This window comes from Sorex araneus, chromosome X, assembly GCF_027595985.1.
Source record: "Sorex araneus isolate mSorAra2 chromosome X, mSorAra2.pri, whole genome shotgun sequence".
NCBI lineage: Eukaryota > Metazoa > Chordata > Mammalia > Eulipotyphla > Soricidae > Sorex > Sorex araneus.
In genome coordinates this window covers 315,853,433-315,875,982 of record NC_073313.1, presented here as the reverse complement: position 1 = coordinate 315,875,982, position 22,550 = coordinate 315,853,433, and the positions used below count along the sequence as shown (strand labels likewise).

Sequence of the window (22,550 nt, the reverse complement as noted above, 5' to 3'; positions counted from 1 at the left end):
GGTAAATTTTTTCATTCTCTTTTCAGGTAAGGAGCACTGCCTTCTTTGTTTTTTGAGTTTATTTTGGGGAGGTGGGGGCACACCCAGTGGTACTTAGGGATTACTCCTGGCTCTGTGCTTAGGGATTATTCTTGGTGGGGCTCAGGGGACTGTATATGGTGCCAGGAATTAAACCCAGGTGGATTCATGCAAGGTACACGCTCTACCCGCTGTACTGTTACTCTGGCCCTGTTTTGCCCTTGAGCCACTGCATTTCCTCCCCCCGCCCCCCGTTCCCGCCACTCAGTATACTCATTTTTGTGTCTCTGTCTTTACACTTACCTCTTACCTGTCCTCAATACCTCTCCCCCTTTCTAGAGTTGTGCTATACTTATTTTCTAAGATTTTTTTTATCAGCTTCACTATGCATTCAAAATGATATTTTAAAATCCAAACATCATTTTAGTGTTTTAGTGACTTTAAGTGAGAGAAAGGTGTTGTGTTGGTTTTTGTTTCTTTTACCATTAATTAAACTGGAGCGATAGCACAGCGAGTAGGGTGTTTGCCTTGCACGCAGCCGACCTGGGTTCTCCCTCACGGAGAACTTGGCAAGCTACCAAGAGTATCCCGCCTGTATGGCAGAGACTGGCAAGCTACCCATTGCGTATTCGATATGCCAAAAACAGTAACAACAAGTCTCACAATGGAGACATTACTGGTGCCCACTTGAGCAAATCGATGAACAATGGGACAACAGTGCTACCATTATTTACTGTACCACCTTTGATTGAGTGTCATGCATGCATACAACATTGCACCCTCTTCCATGTTCACCTCCTCCAACATCGAATCAGGGGTCCCCATCCCCTCTCTTCTTGGTAAGCTCCATTCTGTAAAGCAGTTCTCAGGTCTTGTAGATTTTGACCTTTCTCCCCTATTATGTTACTTTATGAGTAACACATTAGGTATGAAAGAGATCAGTTTGTATCTGTCCTTTTCCTTCTGACTGATCTCACCAGACACATCTACCTAGTAGCAAATTGCATGATTTCATCTTTTCTTAGAACCCAGTAGTATCTCACTGTTCTTGGGCACTCGGGAGAGAGTTCCTTTTAAAGACTGTGTTGTGAGAGACAGGAGTCGGAAGCAAGCCTGCCTCAGTGTACTTGACCTAGTTCATTCACTCATGGCTGATACACCAACTGCTGTTGAGGCCCATGCTGCTCCTTACCCGGTCTCCAGTGCCCCCCCACTTCCGCCCCACCAATCGCCGGGCACACCTTCACTGTGCTTCCTCGACTCCACCCTTTCCTGCCTCCTTTTTCTTCATTGCCACCACAGCTGTGATTGGTGGCACTTTCTAGAGCAGCCACCTATGTCTCCTCTTGCTGTCCTCATTCTTGTTGAGTCCGCCCCTTCTGGAGACTACAAATGTAGTTATGAAACCTGTAGTGGTGAGAAGTCTCTGATGTAGGAAGTATTCTGATGTAAGTGTCTCCTATTTTACATCCCCAGAATCTTATATCTGACTCTCCTTTCAGCCAGAGCAGTCAAATGTCATTTTGCTTTGCACAGCTCATGTTCTGAGTTCAGCCGTTGGGCCTTTGCTAGGCCAGCCTTCCCCAAATGATGTGCATGCCACACCATCCATGTATGCTGCTCCCACGCTGGCCTTCATTCCCACCCACTCTTCTCCAAGCCTCTTCACCTGCCTCCATGCAACCCATCCACACCAGGCCACCAGCTAATTCCATCCTCACTCTCTTGCCTCCTTAAGACAAAGTTCTGAATCATTTTTTCAAATCAACAAGGCATCTTGTTGTGCCTTGTGTGATAGTGGGAGATAGTGACAGAGTACAAGCCCAGTTTCGGTCAGGCCCTGTCACCCCATGCCACCCAACACTTCTGGTTGTAGCCCTGGTGGTTCCCTAACACCACTGGGACAGAGTATTCAACTCTGAGGCCCAAATGTCAGCCAAGAATTACCAGAAGTGACTTGGGCTCCTGAGCTTTATTTGACCTAGCCTCTCTCTCTCTCTCTCTCTCTCTCTCTCTCTCTCTCTCTCTCTCTCTCTCTCTCTTTCTCCCTCTCTCTCAATATATTGTCTCTCTTTAAAATATATTATTGGGGCTGGAGTGATAGTACAGTGGCTAGGGTGTTTGCCTTGCATGCAGCTGACCTGGGTTTGATTCCCAGCATGCCCTGAGCACCGCCAGGAGTAATTCCTGAGTGCAGAGCCAGGAGTAACCCCTGTGCATCGCCGGGTGTGACTCAAAAAGGAAAAAAAACATATATATATATACATATATATATTCTTTTAAATATAAATTGCAAAGTATCTATGGTCCAAGGCTTGAAAATGTTTATGACTCTGCATTGTACTTAAGTAAACATAAAATGAATCCCCAAGATGACTCCTGGATCCCCCTAAGACTTGACCTCTGTCTACACCTCCAACCTTCCCTTTGGCCTCCCCACTCCCCCTTTGGTCCTCACCTCCTCTGCCCTTCTTCCTCCCAGTTCTTGTCTATGCTCCCCCATGGCCCACGGTATTTGCACATGCACGCTGTGTCCCACGAGCCTCCTCCCATTCCTGGTTTGGCTGCTGTCTCTTCTTTAAGGTTCCAAGTTAAACAAGCCCTAGGAAAACCTCCTCTGGCATCCAGGTTAGGGGAGGTTTTTCTATCTTTTTTTTCTCACAGAACCCAGATATCTTTCTTCCTTGCACTTACCATAAATTTTTATTCTTTCAACTCCATTGTTTGCCTACATGACCACGACCTCAGGAGACAGGATAGGGTCACATATGTAGTTCAGTGCCTACACCCTCTTGGTTCACGTTTGGTGAAGCACCAACAAGTGACCTCCATCCCACCCACTCCTCCAGCTTCTTAGTCCTCAGAAGGGCAGGGTCACTTCAAGGCATGCAGGCAGGGCAGGATGACTTGTCATCACTTCTACCAGAACATCCATCATCTACTGCCCTCGATTCTGTCAGTCAAGAGGTTCCCTTGCCCCCCAGTTTGCAGCTGTCACAGGACAGGGTGCTGTCACCCTCATACACCAGAGCTGCCCATACATACAGGTTCTCCCGTAATTAGGCAGTGGAGACACAGGTATAAAATGAACACAATTCTAAGACATAGTCCCTCTTAATGATGGGGGCCAGGGAGTCTGCCCATCTCTATAGTTTCACTGACTCCCCCCCCCCACCCTGTATCAAATAAGCCTAAATTGATTGTGTCTGTTTTTTCTTCTTCAGATTAACACAATTTACTCTCAATTTGTTCAAAGGCAGGGTGGGGGTGGGGAGGAAGAGAGGAAGAAGGCCTGTTTCTAATTTGTTCTGATACATTCATTAAATGTAATCATATATAGTAAAAAGAAAATTCAGAGATGTTAAAAACAGCAGGAAAATATTAAGCTTTCAGTGCACAAAGTTCGAATCATAAAATACATTTTGTGGGGCTCTCATTGAAATGGGACACAACCTTAATGACATTTACAATTACTTGCTAAGAGGCTCGATGTAACCCAGAAGGCAGAGATAGGGTAACGTGTCTGCCCAGCACGCTTTTTGCTTGCAGAGACTCTGGCCCGCATCACCCCTGAGGGTTCTGTTGGCTCTAACAACAGGCAGTTTAGAGTTCCCTGTCTATTCCATATTTCTTTTTTTTTTATTAAGAGTGAAGTAAGCTAATGGAAAATATTATTCACTTCTTTTTGGATGAAGCTTATTTCTTTCCTCACTCTACTCTTTTTCTTCATTTCCCCAACCAGAAGTAGAGAAGCAAAAGCCCGCATGTAGAAGTCCAATATGGAAAGAAGAAAAATCATGGAAATAACCATTTCATTCTGTAATAAAATCCTAACGGGCCCTTAAGTGCCCTGAGATGAGGGCTTAGAGAAGGATTTCCCCAGGCTCAAAAAAATTGGGTTCAGAATGGAGAAGCAGCTACCATTAATATATATGTGGTCAAAACAAGCAATCTTTGTTAATACACACACACACAAAACACATTCTCTCACACATATTCTCCATTTCTCATACACACATTATCTCACACATGTACAAACACACTCTCACACATGCATATATATACTCACACATTCTCGTTCTCACTCTCACACACATGCCTCACACACTTTCTCACTCACATACTCTTCTCACACCCTCGGTTTTTTTCTCTCTCTCTCACACACATACACACATGCCTGCAAACACACACACACAAGTTAGGTTGCTAGAGCTGCTGTTAACAAAGTACCTCAGATTGATTGATTCAAACTATGGAAGTTTCTTTGCTTATTCACCTGCAAGTGAGAAGTCCAAAACAAAGCGTTTGCACCTGCCTATCCTTGGAAGCCTTTCTTCTTGGCAGTCAGATGCCTGTCTTCTCCGTACATGTCTCACAGGGTCTCTATCTCTGTTATCTTTTTGTCCTAATGTCCTCTTCTAATACAGACAGTGGTCATAGTTGGAGTAGGGCCCACCCTGATGACTTCATCTAACCTAATTATCTCTTTATAGGTCCTGTCTCCGAAGACACCACATTCTGAGGTTTTGGTGGCTAGGAACTCAACATAAGAATTTGGCAAAAGGGGGGGGGGTATAGTTCATTTTATGACATATACACACACTCACATATTCTCTGCATTAATTTTATGGATTTACTAAAAGTGAATTTCTATTTATTCAGAATTTACTTTCCCATATTTATTTGTTTATAGTATATGTAAGTTTAAAGTTTTGATATCACACAGTTGCTGCACCTCACCACCACCAAAGTGCCCACGACCTTCCAACACTATCCTTAGGTTGCTTTTAGCCCAGTGTTACATTGTGATTATTTTAATTTGAATATCCCTAATGATAAGTGAAGATAGATGTTTTTCACATGTCTTCTGGTCATCCATAAATTTTAAGGAAATGTCTGTTTATCTCCTCCCCCCATTTTCTGATGGGATTATTTATTGGTTTCTTTGTTGTCAAGCCTTCTGAATGCTTTGTGAATCTTGGATGTTAGCCCTTTACTTGAAATGTTATTCGAAGGTGAATTGTTATATTTAACTGAGATGCATCAGTACAGTTTTAGACCCTGCAATGCAGAGTCCCGACAGAGACCGTAGGGTAAGAATCTAGCACATTCCCTGGCACCCAAGACCTGACACTCTCAGAGTGTCCCCCTCTGATCAGTACCTCCTGATGGGTGGATGTGTGTAGAGAGCCCACTGCACCTCCCCTGACCTGCAATGAGTCAGCCTGAGGCAGGAACCTAAGAGTTGTCTGTAATGTGCCGCTTTCCTGCTGAGTAGACAGCTTTGGTACCCCAATTAGAGCAGAGAGAATTATGAGACTTTGAAAAATAGAATGGAATTCCAACAGAATTGGCAGATGGAGGGGAGAATGCCCCTCTGGAAGAGGTAGAAGTGGAGAATGTTAAATATAACCATGATTATATATATCCTTAGGATACCCCTAGGATCTTCTAGAAAGTACCATGTAAGGAACAGATTCCTTGCAACCTGACTGTGCCTCATCCTGAGTCGAAGTAGGCCGTGGTGTGTGTGTGTGTGTGTGTGTGTGTGTGTGTGTGTGTGTGTGTGTGTGTGTGTATGTGTGTGTATGTGTTGTGGGGTGAGGAGAAGGGAAGCTGTGTCTTGGGAGGTGGGGCACAGAATAAATCTCTGGGAAAGTGATCCCTGCCCCACCCTGGGGATGGCACATGTTTTCCAGTCTCGGTAAGAACAAACTCAATCCAGATAAAAAAATTTTTTTGAAAAAAATTAGTAGCACACCAAAGAACTATGGGATGAGTTTAAGAGAAAAAAAATGTAAGAATTATTTGCCTGCCTGAGAAGCAGCTAAATGAAGAAACACTAGTTAAATCACAGACAAGACACTCAGATATAGGAGGTCTGAAGGGTCCCAGCCAAAACAGAATCAAATAGATAAACACCAAGACACATTATAATCAAAAGGGTAAAGACCAAAGACAGATTCAATATTGGAAGCAGTAAAATCAGAACAAACTACCTAGTAAGGAACTCCCATAAGATTCACAGCAGATCTATCAAATGAGACTCTACAGACCGGAAGAGAATATAATAAAACAAAATAAACCGCCAACAACAAAAAGCTCAATGAATACCTCACCAAGTATACTCTATCAATTTAGATTTTTATTCAGATTTTAAGGAATGATACAGAGCTTCATGAACAGGCAACTGCTCAGGAAGTTCATAGCCTTGAAACAAGACAAATCTCATAAACATCCATAACTTTCACAAAACCATATCCTGAAATCAGCTATGCAGGCTTTTGGAGCACCTCAAGAGTGTTGCCCCAGAGAAAAGAGGATTCAGAGTTGGCACAGGGCAGAGTCCAAGATCTGACTTTGGGCAGTGAGGACCACACATTTCTGGGTACCTGGGAGATGCAGATAGTTCACCGAAGATCTTGGGGCTCATAACCCAGAGCTACAGCCATCCTTTCCCATCCTGAACCTGCAGCCTCACCCTGGAGCATAAAGTTGTAGAAGCTGAAGTGAGTTTGGGGGGAGCTGCTCAGCACCATTCATCACAGGCACAACATTCCATCCTTCCTATGATTCTCCTGTATTTCAGGAACCTCATAAACCAGTTCAGCCCCTGTATGACTATCATTGCCCCAGCTCCACCCTCTGAGATGACCATCCTTACCCACCCCAGAACTGGAATCCTCTGCAACTTGGGAACAGTTTTCCAGGGTCTCTGCTGCTACCTTGTCCCACCTCACCATGCCCTCTTGTCCTCCCCAGTACCTAACGTGGATTCTGAGATCCTGGCCTGGCTGTGCCCTGACATCTGGTTCTGTGTCATATTATCTCCACTGCATTTGGGCTCTGTGTTTTCTGTTAGACTGTGCCTGTTTTTCCCTCTATTTAACTAGAAACACTAGTTAAATCACAGACAAGACACTCAGATATAGGAGGTCTGAAGGGTCCCAGCCGAAGCAGAATCAAATAGATAACACCAAGACACGTTATAATCAAAAGGGTAAAGACTGGCTTTTCCTGGCTCCTGTTCCTTGAACCTCATCCTAAGACATGCTGGTGGAGCAGTGGAGCGGCATGCACCATTGTTCATTTGTCTCTTCACCTTTCCATCTACCTACCTAGCCCTCTGTCTGTCCAGCTTTCTGTCCATCTCAGAGAAGAGAAGCGTGCATTCAGACATTTGAGTTGGGTGGCCCTGAATTCCTGCTCTTGTCCGAGCATCATTTTCCTCTGGCCAGTCACAGAGATGCTATTGTGTGAGACTCTACAGCTTCTCACGTCTGCCAGATCCCCGATTTCATGCCATAGGTGCAGTGGTGAATAAGATACAGTCTGTGCCTCGTACAGTCTAGAAGGCTAAGATTAATAAGGTCACATATGTTATTTAGCAGGAGATTCTAACATAGATGTGTAATTGTAGGAGACTGAAATGCTAGGAAGAAGTGTGCATGCCACCTCAAGAGAAGGAGATAGAATGGTTGAGGTGATGGGTGGAGAAACGATTTTAGAAGGAGGTATCCTGATTGATACCCAGCACTGGGGACTCATGACAAGAAAGAGACGAGGGAGAGAGCCCCAAAGTGATGGTGGGAGTTAGGACAGGGAAGTGCTCCAGAGAGGGAATGAAATCATAATATTGCAAGAAGTGGACAAGGTCACACAGCTAGAATCAAGTGGGGGCGTTTCAGTGAGCTTTAGCTCTCCCATTCCTTGTGGTGCTGTGCTGCAGGCTTGTTGTCTTGGAAAGTAGACACGACGGAGCCCGCAATGACACAGAACATGACTTCATTCCTCGGCAGTGGCGTCCATGACTATCTCTTCTCTTGGCTCACCTGGGGTACTGGTTTATACAATTAGTGAAGGTAGAAAATGCTGAGATGAAGGGTGTGTGTGACCTTTGGCATCTCAGGTGGTGGAACCATGGGCAGTTCTTCTACTGAGCCCCCAGGAGACTGGTGGGGAACCTAGGCTCCCACAGTTCCCTTCCCTCCACACCCTGCTTCTCTGTCTTCCCATCTGTCTTTCCTTGTACCCTATGAGTGTTACTCTTTTACAACAGTCCTTCGCCTCTGTGGCCACAGTTCTTCTCCAGAACCTTCCAGAATGCCCTTTGTCCATACCTGCTCTGTGGGTTTCTGGGTCTCTTCACTCCAGCCTTCGTCTTATATCTATTTCTGTTGCTGTGATCCTCCATCCCATCCCAAGTCATTTTTGTGTGTGTGTGTGTGTGTGTGTTTGTGGTGTCTTTGTCTCCTAGACAATCTTTGATCTCCCATATTATAAGATTGTGGGTACCTTTATTTCTTCTTTCCTTTTGTCCCTTTCTCATATTTTCTGATTAGGGGCCGGGGGGGGGGGGAAGTGGTAGTGTTTATGTAATAAAAAAGTGAGTTTTTATTTAGAAACATAAATGCACACACATCACTGTCTACAATCCCATGTCCCCCAAAGAATTAGGGGATCAAAATTTTAATAGAATTTATTCAAGAAACTGGCCCTCCCTTTGTAGTGTATTTCTCATGTTTTCCTCAGCACACAGTGCCTAGGACTTTTTGAATATGGCAAGCGTCTAAATGGCTGACTTCAGGTGGACCAAGAATCTAAACTTTTCTTGGGATGGGCTTCCCTGCCCTTTTTTTAGGAAATGAGAGCATAAAGAAGACCCTGGAGTGTCAGGAAATGGGAGAGCTGATTGGGCCAGGGCTGCTGCCTTGCATGTGGCTGGCCGTTAGCTGGTTCCTTTTCAGTTGTCTATGAGGGCTGCGGGCCTCATTACCTCAGCTCTGCCAGGGCCCTGTGGGAATCATGAGGAGAAGCGATCACATAGTTCCATTCGACTTTCAAACTGGGAGAGGAATTCAAAGCAGAGCTTCATCACCTAGAAGAGAAATAAATGAGGCAGCCTTTGAGGAACTGACACAAGATCAAACACGTTTATGTTCATGGGACTCCACTGGGTGATGCCTGGAAACAGTGGTATTCTCTAATGACCTTTGTGCTGACGGTCCCTCTGGCCACTTCAACACCCTGATGCCTGGTTTCCAGAATAGGTTCACAAGTGTCAAATATCGAAAAGCAACCATGACTTCCTTACCTACCAGGAAAGGATAGAAGAAAATGCTCAAGGGAAACATATTTTGTTCCTTCTAAAGCATTGTTTGAGCACTTATAGACTATATGTCTTATTTGTAACTGTTTTCCTTCAACGATTATTGTCTGCCATGGAGCAGGGGGAAGCTGGGAAAGGGGGGGTATACCGAGGATATTGGCAGTGGGAAGTGTGCACTGGTGGAGGGATGGGTTTTTGATCATTGTATGATTGTAACCCAAACATGAAAGCTTGTGAATATCTCACAGTGATTCAATAAAATATAAAAAAAATAACTTTTCCCCCAACAAGGAAATGGTATTGTAGTCTTAGTTATTTCCAAGCCATCATTTTAGAGATTATCAATATTCCAACAAATTCCCTCAAGCCCCACTTTCATCATCTGTAAAGTGGGGTGGTGCTGACTTCACCATGGAAGGGATTGTGAGAATTAAAAGGATTAAATAAAATAAATCTGTGCTTTAATTAACTGAAGTCTGAGCAAAGAACCAGTGCAATATTCCCGTTATCCCTCCCACTACCCCCACGCCACCCCACCCCCTGCCTCTATGGCAGACAATTTCATTCTTCCTCACTCTCTCTGCTTTTGGGGCATTGTGATTTGCAATAAAGATACTCAGAGGCCATCATTTTTGTCCTTTATCTACTTTCAGCATACATCTCCTATCCAGAGTGATCCCTCCAACCATCAATGATTTAGTGGTCCCTTCTCTATCCCAACTGTATTCTACCCCCAGTACATGAGGAAGGTTTAAAACTGTGGAGCAATCCTCCTGGCCCTTATCTGTACTGTCTTTGGGTGCTAGTCTGATATTATGTTATGTTATATTCCATAATGAGTGCAGTCATTCTATGTCTGTTCCTCTCTTTCTGACTAATTTCACTTAGTATGATACTCTCCATGCCCATCCACTTGTAAGCAAATTTCATGACTTCATCTTTTCTAACAGCTGTATGGTATTCCATTGTGTAGATGTACCATCATTTCTTTAACCAGTCATCTGTTCTTGGGAACTTAGGTTGTTTCTAGATTCTGGCTACTGTGAACAGAGCTGCAACAAACATACAAGTGCAGATATCATTTCTGCTGTGCTTTTTGCAGGATATATTCCCAGAAGTGGTATTGCTGGATCATATGGAAATTCAATTTTTAGTTTTTTGAGAAATGTCCATATTGTTTTCCAAAAAGGCTGAATCAGTAGGCATTTCCACCAACAATGAATGAGAGTGTTTTGCCTATTTCTTTGAAAAATGTCCTGGGTATATTTATAGGGACCATATTAAATCTGTTTAATGCTTTGGGGAGTATTGTCATTTTGACAATGTTAATCCTCCAGATCCATGAGCAGTGGATGTGTCTCCATTTACTAATGTCCTCTTTTATTTCTTGAAGTAGTGTTTTATAGTGTTCTTTGTACAGGTCCTTTACCCTTTAATTAAGCTAATTCCAACGTACTTTTCTGAGACACTATTGTAAATGGGATTGTTTTTGAATATCTCTTTCTTTCATTATTTGTATATAGGAAAGCCATGAATTTTGGGTATTGATTTTGTACCCTGCCATTTTACTATACAAATCTCTTTTTTTGGGGAGCTTTTTTGTAGTCTTTAGGATTTTTTAGGTATAGTATTATGTCATAAGAAAATAATGATAGCTTCATTTCTTCCTTTTCTATATTGATGGCTAGGATATCTTTTTTCTTGCTTAACTGCTATGGCAAGTACTTCCAGTACTATATTGAATATAAGTGGTAAGAGTTGGTAACCTGTCTTATCCCTGATTTTAGATGGAAAAATCTTAATTTTTCCCTATTGAGGATAATGCTTGCTGTGGGCTTGTGGTAGATGGCTTTGCTAAATTGAGAACGTTCATCTCCCATTTTGTTGAAAGTTTTTTCATAAATGGATTCTGGATCTTGTCAAATGCCTTCTATGCATTTATTGATATGATCATATGATTTTATATTACTTTTTATTGATATGTTGTATCATGTTGATTGACTTGTGAGTGTTGAACCATACTTCCATGCGGGGATGAATTCTACTTGGTCATGGAATATGATCTTTTTGATGAGTTGTTGGATTCTATTTGCTAGTATTGTGTTGAGGATCTTTTTGTTCAGGAGTTTATTCATTTCTTCGAGGTTCTCTTGTTTCATGGCATAAAGATTCAAAGTAATTTCTGATTATCCTTTGAATTTCTGTAGTTTCTGTTGTGATGTCCCTCTTTTCATTTCTGATGCTGTTTATTTGAGTCTTCTCTCTCTCTTTCTTTGTGAGTCTAGCTAGAGATTTATTGATCTTGTTTATCTTCTCAAAGAACCAGCTCTTGGTTTCATTGGTCTTTTGGATTGTTTTTTTGGGAATCCAGCACATTGATTTCTGCTCTAAGTTTTACTATTTCTTTCTTCATGCCTTGTTTGGACTCCTTTTGTTGGTCATTTTCAAAGATCAATGAGCGAGTCCACTAAAGTAACTTAATCTCACAGCTTAAAGATCTTGGAATCCAGCGATTCATCAAAAAAGATCATATTCCATGACCAAGTAGAATTCAACCCCGGATGCAAGGATGGTTTTAAGTATTTTCCTGGTCGATCATTATGTGCATATACATTTAGGAGTATGAATTCTTCCTGATTTATCCTTTGATAAATAAGAAATGACCTTCACTGTCTCTATGCGGTCTGATACTAGTATAGCCATCCTAGCCTTTCTGAGGGAGTTTTTGCTTGTAGAGTTGTTTTCCAAGCTGTGTCTTTGGTTTTGTGTTTGTTCTGATTGTTCAGATATGGTTTTTGCAGACAGTAGAATGTTGGTTTCAATTTTCTAATCCACCCTGTTACTCTGTGTCTCTTAATTGCTGGGTTTAGCCAATTTGTAATGAGAGAGGTTATTGTTATGAGGTTTCATCCTATGTTTCTGTAGCAGATCTGTGTGTTTATTTAGGCTTAGCTAGTCTTAAGTAGCCCATTTAATATTTCCTGAAGCCATGGTTTTGAATCTGTGAAGTTCCTTAGTTATTGTTTGTCTGTGAAGCTGTGTATTGTTCATTCAAGTATGAATGAGAGTCTAGATAGGTAGAGTATTCTTGGTGAGGCATTTATTTCATTGAGTTTTCTCACTACATCCCCCCACTGTCTTTGGGCCTGGAGACTTTCATCAGATAAGTCTGCTGTAAATCATTTTTTTTCTTTTTTTGGGTCACACCCGGCAATGCTCAGGGGTTGCTCCTGGCTCTGCACCAGGAGTAACTCCTGGCGGTGCTCAGGGAACCATATGGGATGCTGGGAATCAAATCCGGGTTGGCCGCGTGCAAGGCAAGTGCCCTACCTGCTGTGCTGTTGCTCCAGTTCCGTCTGCTATAAATCTTAAGGATGCTCCTTTATAAGCAATTTTCTTCTTTGATCTTGCGGCTTTCAGAATTTTATCTCTAAGTATGGTTTTCGTCTTCTGATAAGGATGTGTATTGGAGTATTTTTATTTGGATTTCTTTTAGCTGGTACCCTCAGGCCTCCAGAATCTGTGTACATGTGCTATTCAACTCTGGAAATGGCTCAGCAATTATATCTTTGTCAATTGCTTATTACTCAGGGTTTTCTTCCTGTCCCTCTGGGACTCTAAAGATTCTTATTTTATTCCTCTTGGCTTCATCTTGACTCTCTCTTGATGTCTGTTGGTTTATTTTGAGGCTCTTTTCCATTTTCTGCTGTTGTCTGAGATTCTCTGCACTTCATCTTGGAGCTCACTGATCCTGTGCTTACAGCTGTTACTCTGTAGCTGAAGCCTTCCACTGAGTTTTCCATTTCACCTGCCAAGTTTTTTAGGTCTGTCATTTCTGCTTGTATTTTTATTTTCATTTTCCTCATTTATATTTTCATATCCTCTTATATTTTATCAGCAGTGTGTTCCATTGCTTCTTTGAGCGCCTCATGCATCCTTAACAGCTCCATTCTAAATTCTTTATCTGAGAGGTTATATAGTTCATTATTACTATTTGATTCATCTAGACCAGTGACTTTACTCACTAAGATTGGTGAGTTTCTGCATTGTTTTACCATCGTGACCTTTATGTTTTGTAGTTTTTTTTCTGTGTGTTCTAAGTTTTGGTCCCTGCAGTTTGGCTGTCTTTGTGTGTTACCGTGGGCTATGGAGAGGCAAAGAAATGTGAGGCCTGGGTTAACTAGTACCTCAAATGTAATATATATGAAGTAACTTCTTCATGTTTGTGTGGTTTGGGGGTTAGAAACTTTAAAAGTATTTCGTGAGGGGTAGATCTGGGGGTTCAGGCTTCCTTTTGGGTGGGGGTTGGATTTTAGGCTGGGGATGGGAGTAATCTCACCACCATGGTCCACACACCTGGTTTGTGAAGTTAGATTGGTGTGTTGGGGCGATGTCTGGCAGGAGGTACAGTTCTTGGGTGAGACGCTGAGAATTGGGGCTTCATTTTTGGTGTGTGATTTTTAAAAATTTTTTTAAATGAATCACCATGAGATACAGTTACAGACTTACAGACTTTTGTGATTACATTTTAGTCATACAATGATCGATTTCCCATCCCTCCACCAGTGCCCATTCTCCATCACCAATGATCCCAGTATCCCTCCAGCCTTCCCCCTCCCATCCCCCCACCTCTGTAGCAGGCTCATTCCATTTTACTTTCTCTCTCCTTTTGTGTTCTATGTTTTGCAATATGGGTACTGAGTGGCCATCATGTTTGGTTCATAGTCCACTTTCAGTACACATCTCCCATCTTGAGTGAGCCCTCCATGCATCATTTACTTGGTGGTCCCTTCTCTATCTCAGCTTCATTTCTTCCAGCATGTGAGGTTCGGCTTCCAAGCCATGGAGCGATCTTCCTGGCCCTTGTCTCTATTATCCTTGGGTGTTAGTTTCCCATAATGTTACTTTATATTCCACAAATGAGTGCAGTCATTCTATGTCTGTCGCTCTTTCTCTGGCTCATTTCACTTAGCATGATACTCTCCATGTTGATCCACTTATATGCAAATTTCATGACTTCATCTTTTCTAACAGTTGCATAGTATTTCATTGTATAGATATGCTAGAGTTTCCTTAACCAGTCATCTATTCTTGGGCACTTGTGTTTTTTTCCAGATTATAGCAATAAATCGTGCTTCAATAAACATACAAGTGAAGATATCATCCCTATAAGGATACCCATGAAATTAATCAAAGAAATTAATCAAACAATCCTAAAATTCATGGAACAACAACCCCCCATGAATAGCTAAAGCAATTATTACAAAAAAGAAGATGAGATGTATCACCTTCCCCAACCTCAAACTCTACTACAAAGCACAAATAATTAAAACATCATGGTATTGGGACAAAGGCAGAGCCACAGACCAATGGGACAGGATTGAATATCCTTACACACACCCTCAAATATATGATCATCTAATCTTTGATAAGGGAGCAAGAAATGTGACATGGAGCAAGGAAAGCCTCTTTTAAAAATGGTGCTGTCAAAACTGGACAGCTACATGCAAAAACTTGCCTCAGACCTCTACCTAACACCGTGCACAAAAGTCAGATCAAAATTGATTAGAGAACTCAACATCAGACCAGAATCCATAAGATATATTGAAGAAAAGGTCGGCAAAACCCTCCATGACATTAAAGCTAAAGGTATCTTCAAAGATGAAACATAACTGACCAAGCAAGTGGAAACAGAGATAAACAAATGGGACTATCTTAAACTAAGAAGTTTCTGTACTTTAAAAGAAACAGTGACCAGAATACAAAGATAGTCTACAGAATGGGAAATGATATTCACCAAATACCCTTCTGATAAGGAGTTAATATAAAGGATATACAAGGCTCTGGTTGAACCACAAGAACTACAAGAAAAAAATCCAATCCCATCAGATAATGGGGGGTGGAAATGAACAGAAACTTTCTCAAATAAAAAATCTGAATGACCAAAGGCACATGAAAAATTGCTCTTCATCACTAATCATCAGGGAGATGCAGATCAAAACAATAATGAGATATCATCTCACACTACAGAGCCTAGTCCACATCCAAAAGAACAAAAGCAACGGGTGTTGGCATGGATGTGGGGAGAAAGGGACTCTCCTTCACTGCTGGTGGGAATGCTGACTGGTTCAGCCCTTTGGAAAACAATATGGACGTTTCTAAAAAGTTAGAAATTTAGCTCCCATTTGACCCAGCAATACCACTTCTGGGAATATATTCCGGAGATGCAAAAAATTACAGTAGAATTGTTTGGTTTTTAAGGGAAAGAAAAATCTAGTTGCAAGCCAGAGAAGGGTGAATTTATGATACAGGATGGCAGTTGATTATTTTATTTGTCTCCCAAGAATCATAGGTATATTTGCTAGTTTTATTTATTTAATTTATTTATTCTGCAGTGGTACCGCTGCAGATGCAATAAGACTGTAAGATGTCTAGTTCTTCGCGGTCTAGTTCTCCCTCTTGGAGAACCTGGCAAGCTACCCTACCAAGAGTTTCCTGCCCTCATGTGAGACCTGGCAAGCTTCCTGTGGCATATTCATATGCCAAAACCAGTAACAATGATGGGTCTCATTCCCCTGACCCTGAAATAGCCTCCAATGTGGCACAGTTGGGAAGGACGAGCAGAGAGGCTTCTAAAATCTCAGGGCTAGGACAAATGGAGACGTTACTGAGACCGCTCAAGAAAATAGATGATCAACAGGATGATGATGATGATGATGATGATGATGATGAATTTATTTATTAAAGCCATCCTCAGTAGGGGTGGGTGCCTTGCACACGGCCAACCTGGGTTCTATTTCCAGCATCCCATATGGTCTTCAGAGCACTGCCAGGAGCAACCCCTGTACATTGCTGGGTTTGACCCAAGAAGCAAAAAAAAAAAAAAAAAAAAAAAGTCTTTGCTACTATACCCAACCTACTATTTTATGCACCAAAATAATGTGATGCATGACTTTTTTTTTACAAAAATTTCTGGATAAGAGAAATGTAATTCTTCTTGTTTTAATGATTTTTTCTTTTTTGCAATAGGGTTACATGATGGAAAACCGAATCTCGGGGTTGAAATGTGACACTGATGTATTTGCAACTTTTGAAGGTGACAATGTTGTTATGCTTCAGGTAAGAGTCAAGAAATTCTGTTTTTCTTGAAAAATATTCTTGAAAAAGTATAAGGGGTGGGCTACATCCATCAGGCTCAGGGCTTACTGTAGCTCTCAGATATCATTCCTGGCAGTGCTTGGGAACCATTTGCCGTGCCAGGGATCGAACATGGGTCAACCTTGTGCAAGACAATTGCCTTGCCAACCCTGTTCTATCTCTCTACTTCTAAAAGGTGTATTTTTAAGAGCAAGAGTTATCCAAAAATCTAAGAGTTTTTATACATTTTGTTTTCTTCTGAATGTCTTTATTTAATTGACAGGTGTTTTCCTGTTAGGCACTTGATTTTTGCAGTAGTTGAACAGGGGATTAAATTATTTCTATCCCACCTGATCTTTTGATGATGAATTACATATTTTATCTTAAAAAAACTGTTTCTTGTCCATATTGGGTCAGGTTTTTCTACTGAGAAGACTACTCCCAAAGAGTATGTAAGGCTTCAGAAGAGAAACAAACAAAAGACATGAAAAGCCAATTTATAAGAGAGCAATTGATCAACCTTAGTTGTGACCAAAGAAATATACAGGAGGGCATACTTTTTTCTTTTCATTGTCAACTTGGTTCCAGTGTAGGAGCATGCTGAAGTATCAGTGTTAGTGAGAACAAAAAATATATTTTCCTTCATGCTATTGGGCTGTATAATTCTACTGGTCTCTAAGTCATACAAAAAATTTTAGGGCACAAACATTTCCTCTGGTGCATTATTTATTATGGGAAAATATTGGAATCTAAATGTTAAATAATATGAAAATGATTGTGTCAATCATGTTCTGCCTAGTAAAAATTATATAGCCTTTAAAAATTGTACTCACAAGGTTTATTACAGTAGGAAAAGAATCTGGTAAGTAAATTATATGAATTTTATATAAAAAGTGGTCAATATTTGGTGTTTTGGGGTTTTATTTTAGTTTTTCTGTTTTTTATTTTTATTATTTTTATTTTGGGCCACATCTGTTGATGCTCTGGGGTTACTCCTGGCTCTGCACTCAGGAATTACTCTTGGCTGTACTTTGTGGGGAGGGGCACACATAGGATACCGGGGACCAGAAGCATTAGCTGCATGCAAGGCAAATGCTCTACCGACTGTACTGTTGCTTTGGCCCCACCATGGTGTTTTAAGTCAGAAGGATGGGATCGTCTGACTCCACCAAGATGCAGTAGTTCTTTCTTCCCAGGGCCTCTCTCTTCACAGTTTGATATTTTATGCATAATGCAGCAGACATGCATGGGCAGACTTTGAAAAGGATAAAGAAATCAGGCTACCTAGGGACTTTGAGGTAAATACTAAGTTACTTGGGGTCCTCTTTGCTTCTCATGAATTCTGGACAGATTGTATATGCCTGAGTCTCTGACATTCACAAATAGAATAAGTTCTGGGAAAAAAAACTTGATTCCATAGCCAAAAGATAAGACAGTTGGTGGCCCAATAACAGAAAATTCTTTTGGCAACGTTAACTCTACACAAATCATATACAGCTCAGAAAATGAGAAAACACCCTGTGCTTCGGACCTGGTAGGAGCTGGGCTTCCACTTAACCCCCAGTGAGAGGAAACAGAGAGAAGGAGATAGCACTCTGTCCTCACACCCAGTGATGTTGAAGTGACCAAGTAGGAAGCTAGTCTTTCACCCCCTGCCCAGTATAACTTCAAGTCTCCCATTAGGATAATGTTCTTAGAGCCTGCTGGTGAGCTAAGCCTTCACCCTCACCCAGCAGCAAGGGCTCAGTAAGGTGATGAAAGGTGGGACCAATCACTAGTAGGTTTGAACTCTCTACTCCAGCGTCAGTGTGGTCCAGTGGAGAGTTGATTCTTTACTCTCTGCTGACATCTGATAACTGAACTGAGAAGTCTGAGTCAGGAATAATCACCATTCCATGATCTTCCCCATCCCTGATCTCAGGGAACACAGTGAGGAGCTGAAACTTTACAGGCAAACTGCAAAAAAAAAAAAAAAGCAAAAGCAAAACAAATAAATGAAAAACAAATACAGACAATATAAAGGACAAGCAGGTACTTTGATGTGTCTCCCTACCCTATCACCCCATATAGCAGAGGGCCCCATTGGAAACGGAATCTTCATCTTCCTCTGTTTTTCCTCTCTGGGAAAAGAGTGGACACCAATCATCTACTCCTTTTTGTGGAAACTAGTGGAAGACGAACTTCTGCCCTTCCTAAGCTTCAAAGAGGCAAAGAGAGGTAGGGGAAATAAGGCTAATTAGCATTGTACTTTCCTTCCACCTCCCCGGTATAAGAAAAAACAAAAGGTACTGAAGTTTCAACCCACATGTTTGCATCAGGGCAATGCATGTAACTGCACCATTTTGAGATAAGAGTAAAAGTAAACAAATATTTAGATCTGATACTGTAATGAATGTTCTATATTGAACATTGAACCCTACAACAAAGGTTAAAGAACAAAGTATTAAAATTTATTATTGCCACAATAATTTGTTTAAGAATATACACCATAAAAAGATGTGAATTGTGACATCAAAAACCTAGAATGAAGTAGAGTATAAGGGTAAAGTTTTTAATATACAATTGATGTAAATTATTATATATTTTAAATAACTTTTTTGGGGGGAGGGAGCTGGAGTGATAGCACAGTGGTAGGGTTTTTGCCTTGCATGAGGCTGACCAGTGTTTGATTCCTCCACCCCTCTCGGAGAGCCCAGCAAGCTACTGAGAGTATCATGCCTCCACGGCAGAGCCTGGCAAGCTACCAATGGTGTATTCAATATGCCAAAAACAGTAACAATAAGTCTCACAATCAGACGTTACTGGTGCCCGCTTGAGCAAATCGATGAGCAATGGGATGACAGTGACAGTGACAGTGATTTTAAATAGGCAATTTTATCTATAAAACATTCATGTTCACTCATGGAAATCATAAATCAAAAAGCCACAGTAGATATTATCAGAAATGGAAGAGGTGATATTACAATGGATGCCACAGAAATACAAAGGATCAGTGGAAAATATTGTGAAAAATTAAATACCAAAAGCATGATAATCTGGAAGAAATTAATGAACTAACAAAAACAGTCTATCAAGAATCAATCATGAAGAAATAGCTAATCTGAATGGATCAATAACAAGTAGTAAGTTTATATTGATAGCCAAAAAATGCCCAACAAAGTAAAGCTCAGGACCAAAAGGCTTGTCTTGTAAATTCTACTGAACACACACTAAAAAGAATTAACACTAATCTCTCTCAAACTTTTCTAAAAAGCAAAAGGGGAGGATGCACTATTATACTCATTTTATGAGGTCAGCATGATACCAGTAATAAAATCAAATAAGGACATTATAAAATTTTAAAAAAGAGAGAACATAGTAGAACAACATCTCTCATGCATCCAATGTATGGCAAAAGTACCAACAGCAATAACTACAGAAATCGTAGCAGATTTCCCAGTATCTTGGGAGCTGGAGAGGTAATACAGCCGGTAAGGTGCTTGCCTTGCATATGGCTGACCCTTCTACAATCCCCAGTAACACATATGGTTTGCCAAGTCATACCAGGAGTGATCTGAGTGATCTGAGTCAGGAGTGAGCCTTGAGCACCACTAGAAATGGTCCCAAAACAAAAACAAAAGAGAGAGGACAAAAAGAACCATAGCAAACTGAATTCTGAAAACCATTAAAATGATCAGATATTATGACTAAGATTTTTCCCTAGCATATAAGGATTGTTCAATGTAAAAAATTTAAATAGACAATGTAAATCAATAAGCCTGATATACCACATTAATAGAAAATATAAAATCATAATATATTTCAATATATGAAGAAAATGCTTTTGACAAATTCAGCATCCTTTCATCACAAAATTGCTCAACAAACTGAGTATAGACAGACAAGGCCTATACTCAAAAAAAATTTTATTGAATCACTGGGAGATAGTTACAAGCTTTCATGTTTGGGTTACAATCACACAATGATCAAACACCCATCCTTCCATCAGTGCACATTCCCCACCACCAATATCCCCAGTATACCCCCCTTTCCCACTCTCCCTCTACCTCCATGACAGACAATATTTCCCATACTCTCTCTCTCTACTTTTGGGCATTATGGCTTGCAACACAGACACTGAGAGGGCATCATGTTTGGTCCATTATCTACTTTCGGCACACATCTCCCATCCTGACTGATTCCTCTAGCTAGCATTTTCTTAGTGATCCCTTCTCTATTCCATCTGCTTCTCCCCTCTGCTCATGAAACAGTCTTCCAGCTATGGGGCAATCCTGGCCCTTGTATCTTCTATCAACAAGGCCTATACTTGAACTTACTAAAGGACACAAATGACAAGCTCACAGTTAATATACATAATATACATTAAAAAATTGAATGCTTTTCCTTTTTAGATCAGGAATAATACAAGAATGCCAGATCTCTCTATCCCCACCTTACATAGTTAAGTTCTTGCCAGAGAAATTTGGTAAGAAAAAAATATATAAAGTATCCAAGTGGGGATAAATAAAAGGTCTCTCTTTGTAAATAATTTGTTCTTCTATATAAAATCCTAAAACCATCACCAAATATAGTGAGAATAAATAAATTTAGTTAGTGTATAGGCATGACAGCTTTAAAAAAACTAGTTGTGATTCTATATACTAACACAAAATATAAAAAAGAAAACAATTCAATTTATAACTTCAAAAACAAATCAGAGCTCGAGCTCCACCGAGACTCAACCCTGGTGGCCATGCCTTTGCACAGCCGCTTTGCTGCAGAATGACCAGGATCCAGAGACAGCTATATTACTTGGGGTCCTAGCGAGTGCTTGCAGCCATGTCTCCAGACTGTGAACTAAGCTTTTGCCCCACGCCGGCTAATGGGGGAAATATCCTTCTTCCTTGGTTTTTCTTCTGTCCGGGAGGAAGCGGCGTGGTGTCCGCCATATTTTGGAACTCTTAAACAGGTATGAACTTGGTGGCATGGGAAAAAAATGTGTTTTGAAATTGAAACAGCGGGATGCTTGGGCAGTCTCGGGCTGGGGCTTTATATCTATTCATTCTCATCAGTGGAAAACTAATTATCAAATGTTTCCTTGTCAATAGGGCCATATTCTTGGGGGATAATCTCCAACAAGAATAGTGAGTTCTGTGTTGAAACTCCAACAACAATAGTGAGTTTTGTGTTGAAATATGGAATGTAATCAAGGTAAAGAGAAAAGGAAGTGAAATTTATCAGTTATGCAGGAGGGGGTGGGAGGTATACTGTTTTTTTTTTCTTGGTGGTGGAATATGGGCACTGGTGAAAGGACTGGTGTTTGAGCATTGTATAACTGAGACATAAGCCTGAGAACTTTGTAACTTTCCACATGGTGATTCAATAAAATAAATTAAAAAAACAAAACAAAACAAAACAAATCAGAAAATCAACCAGGATGTTAAAGATCTGTACACTGCAATACAATAAGGAAATAAATTGAAGCATGAAAAATGGATTGTTTCTAGGAGCTTTTATGTAGAGTCTTTAGGGTTTTCCAAGTATAATATCATATCATCTACAAATAGTGATAACTTGACCTCTTTCTTTCCTTTCTGTATGCCCTTGATGTCTTTTTCTTGTCTAACTGCTATTGCCGGGACTTCCAGTACTATATTGAATAGGAGTGGCGAAAGCGGGCAACCTTGCCTTGTGCCCGCTCTTAGAGGGAAGGCTTTCAGTTTTTCCCCATGGAGAATACTTGCCGTGGGCTTTTGGTAGATGGCTTTGACTGTATTGAGGAAAGTTCCTTCAATGCTCATTCTGCTGAGAGTTTTCATCATAAACGGGTGCTGAATCTTGTCAAATGCTTTCTCTGCATCTATTGATATGATCGTATGGTTTTTATTATTTCTTTTATTGATATGATGAATTATGTTGATTGACTTGCAAATGTTAAACCATCCTTGCATCTGATGACCTCTCAGTGTCTGTGTTGCAAGCCATAATGCCCAAAAGTAGAGAGAGAGTATGAGGAATATTGTCTGCCATAGAGGCAGGGGGAGGGTGGGAAAGGGGGGTTTATCTGGGATGTTGGTGGTGGGGAATGTGCACTGGTGGAGGGAGGGTGTTTGATCATTGTGAGATTGTAACCCAAACATGAAGGCTTGTAACTATCTCACGGTGATTCAATAAAATAAAAAAAAAGAAAAATGGATTGTATCTTGTCCAAATGAGAATATTCCAAAGTTCATAAGCAAACACAAATGTTAAGGCAATCCTAAGAAATAAAAATAAAGTTAGAGAGGTTATGTTCTCTGATTTCAAA

At 40.9% G+C, this 22,550-nt stretch overlaps 1 protein-coding gene across 1 annotated transcript in view; it reads left to right on the top strand.

The window, feature by feature from the left end:
- The window catches only part of ACOXL (acyl-CoA oxidase like), a 355,676-nt gene that overhangs the window by 207,181 nt on the left and 125,945 nt on the right, over positions 1–22,550 (top strand). Inside the window, exon 13 of the mRNA XM_055123333.1 lies at positions 16,157–16,246. Coding sequence (XP_054979308.1) covers positions 16,157–16,246 — 90 coding nt within the window. The remainder of the gene's footprint in view (positions 1–16,156; positions 16,247–22,550) is intronic.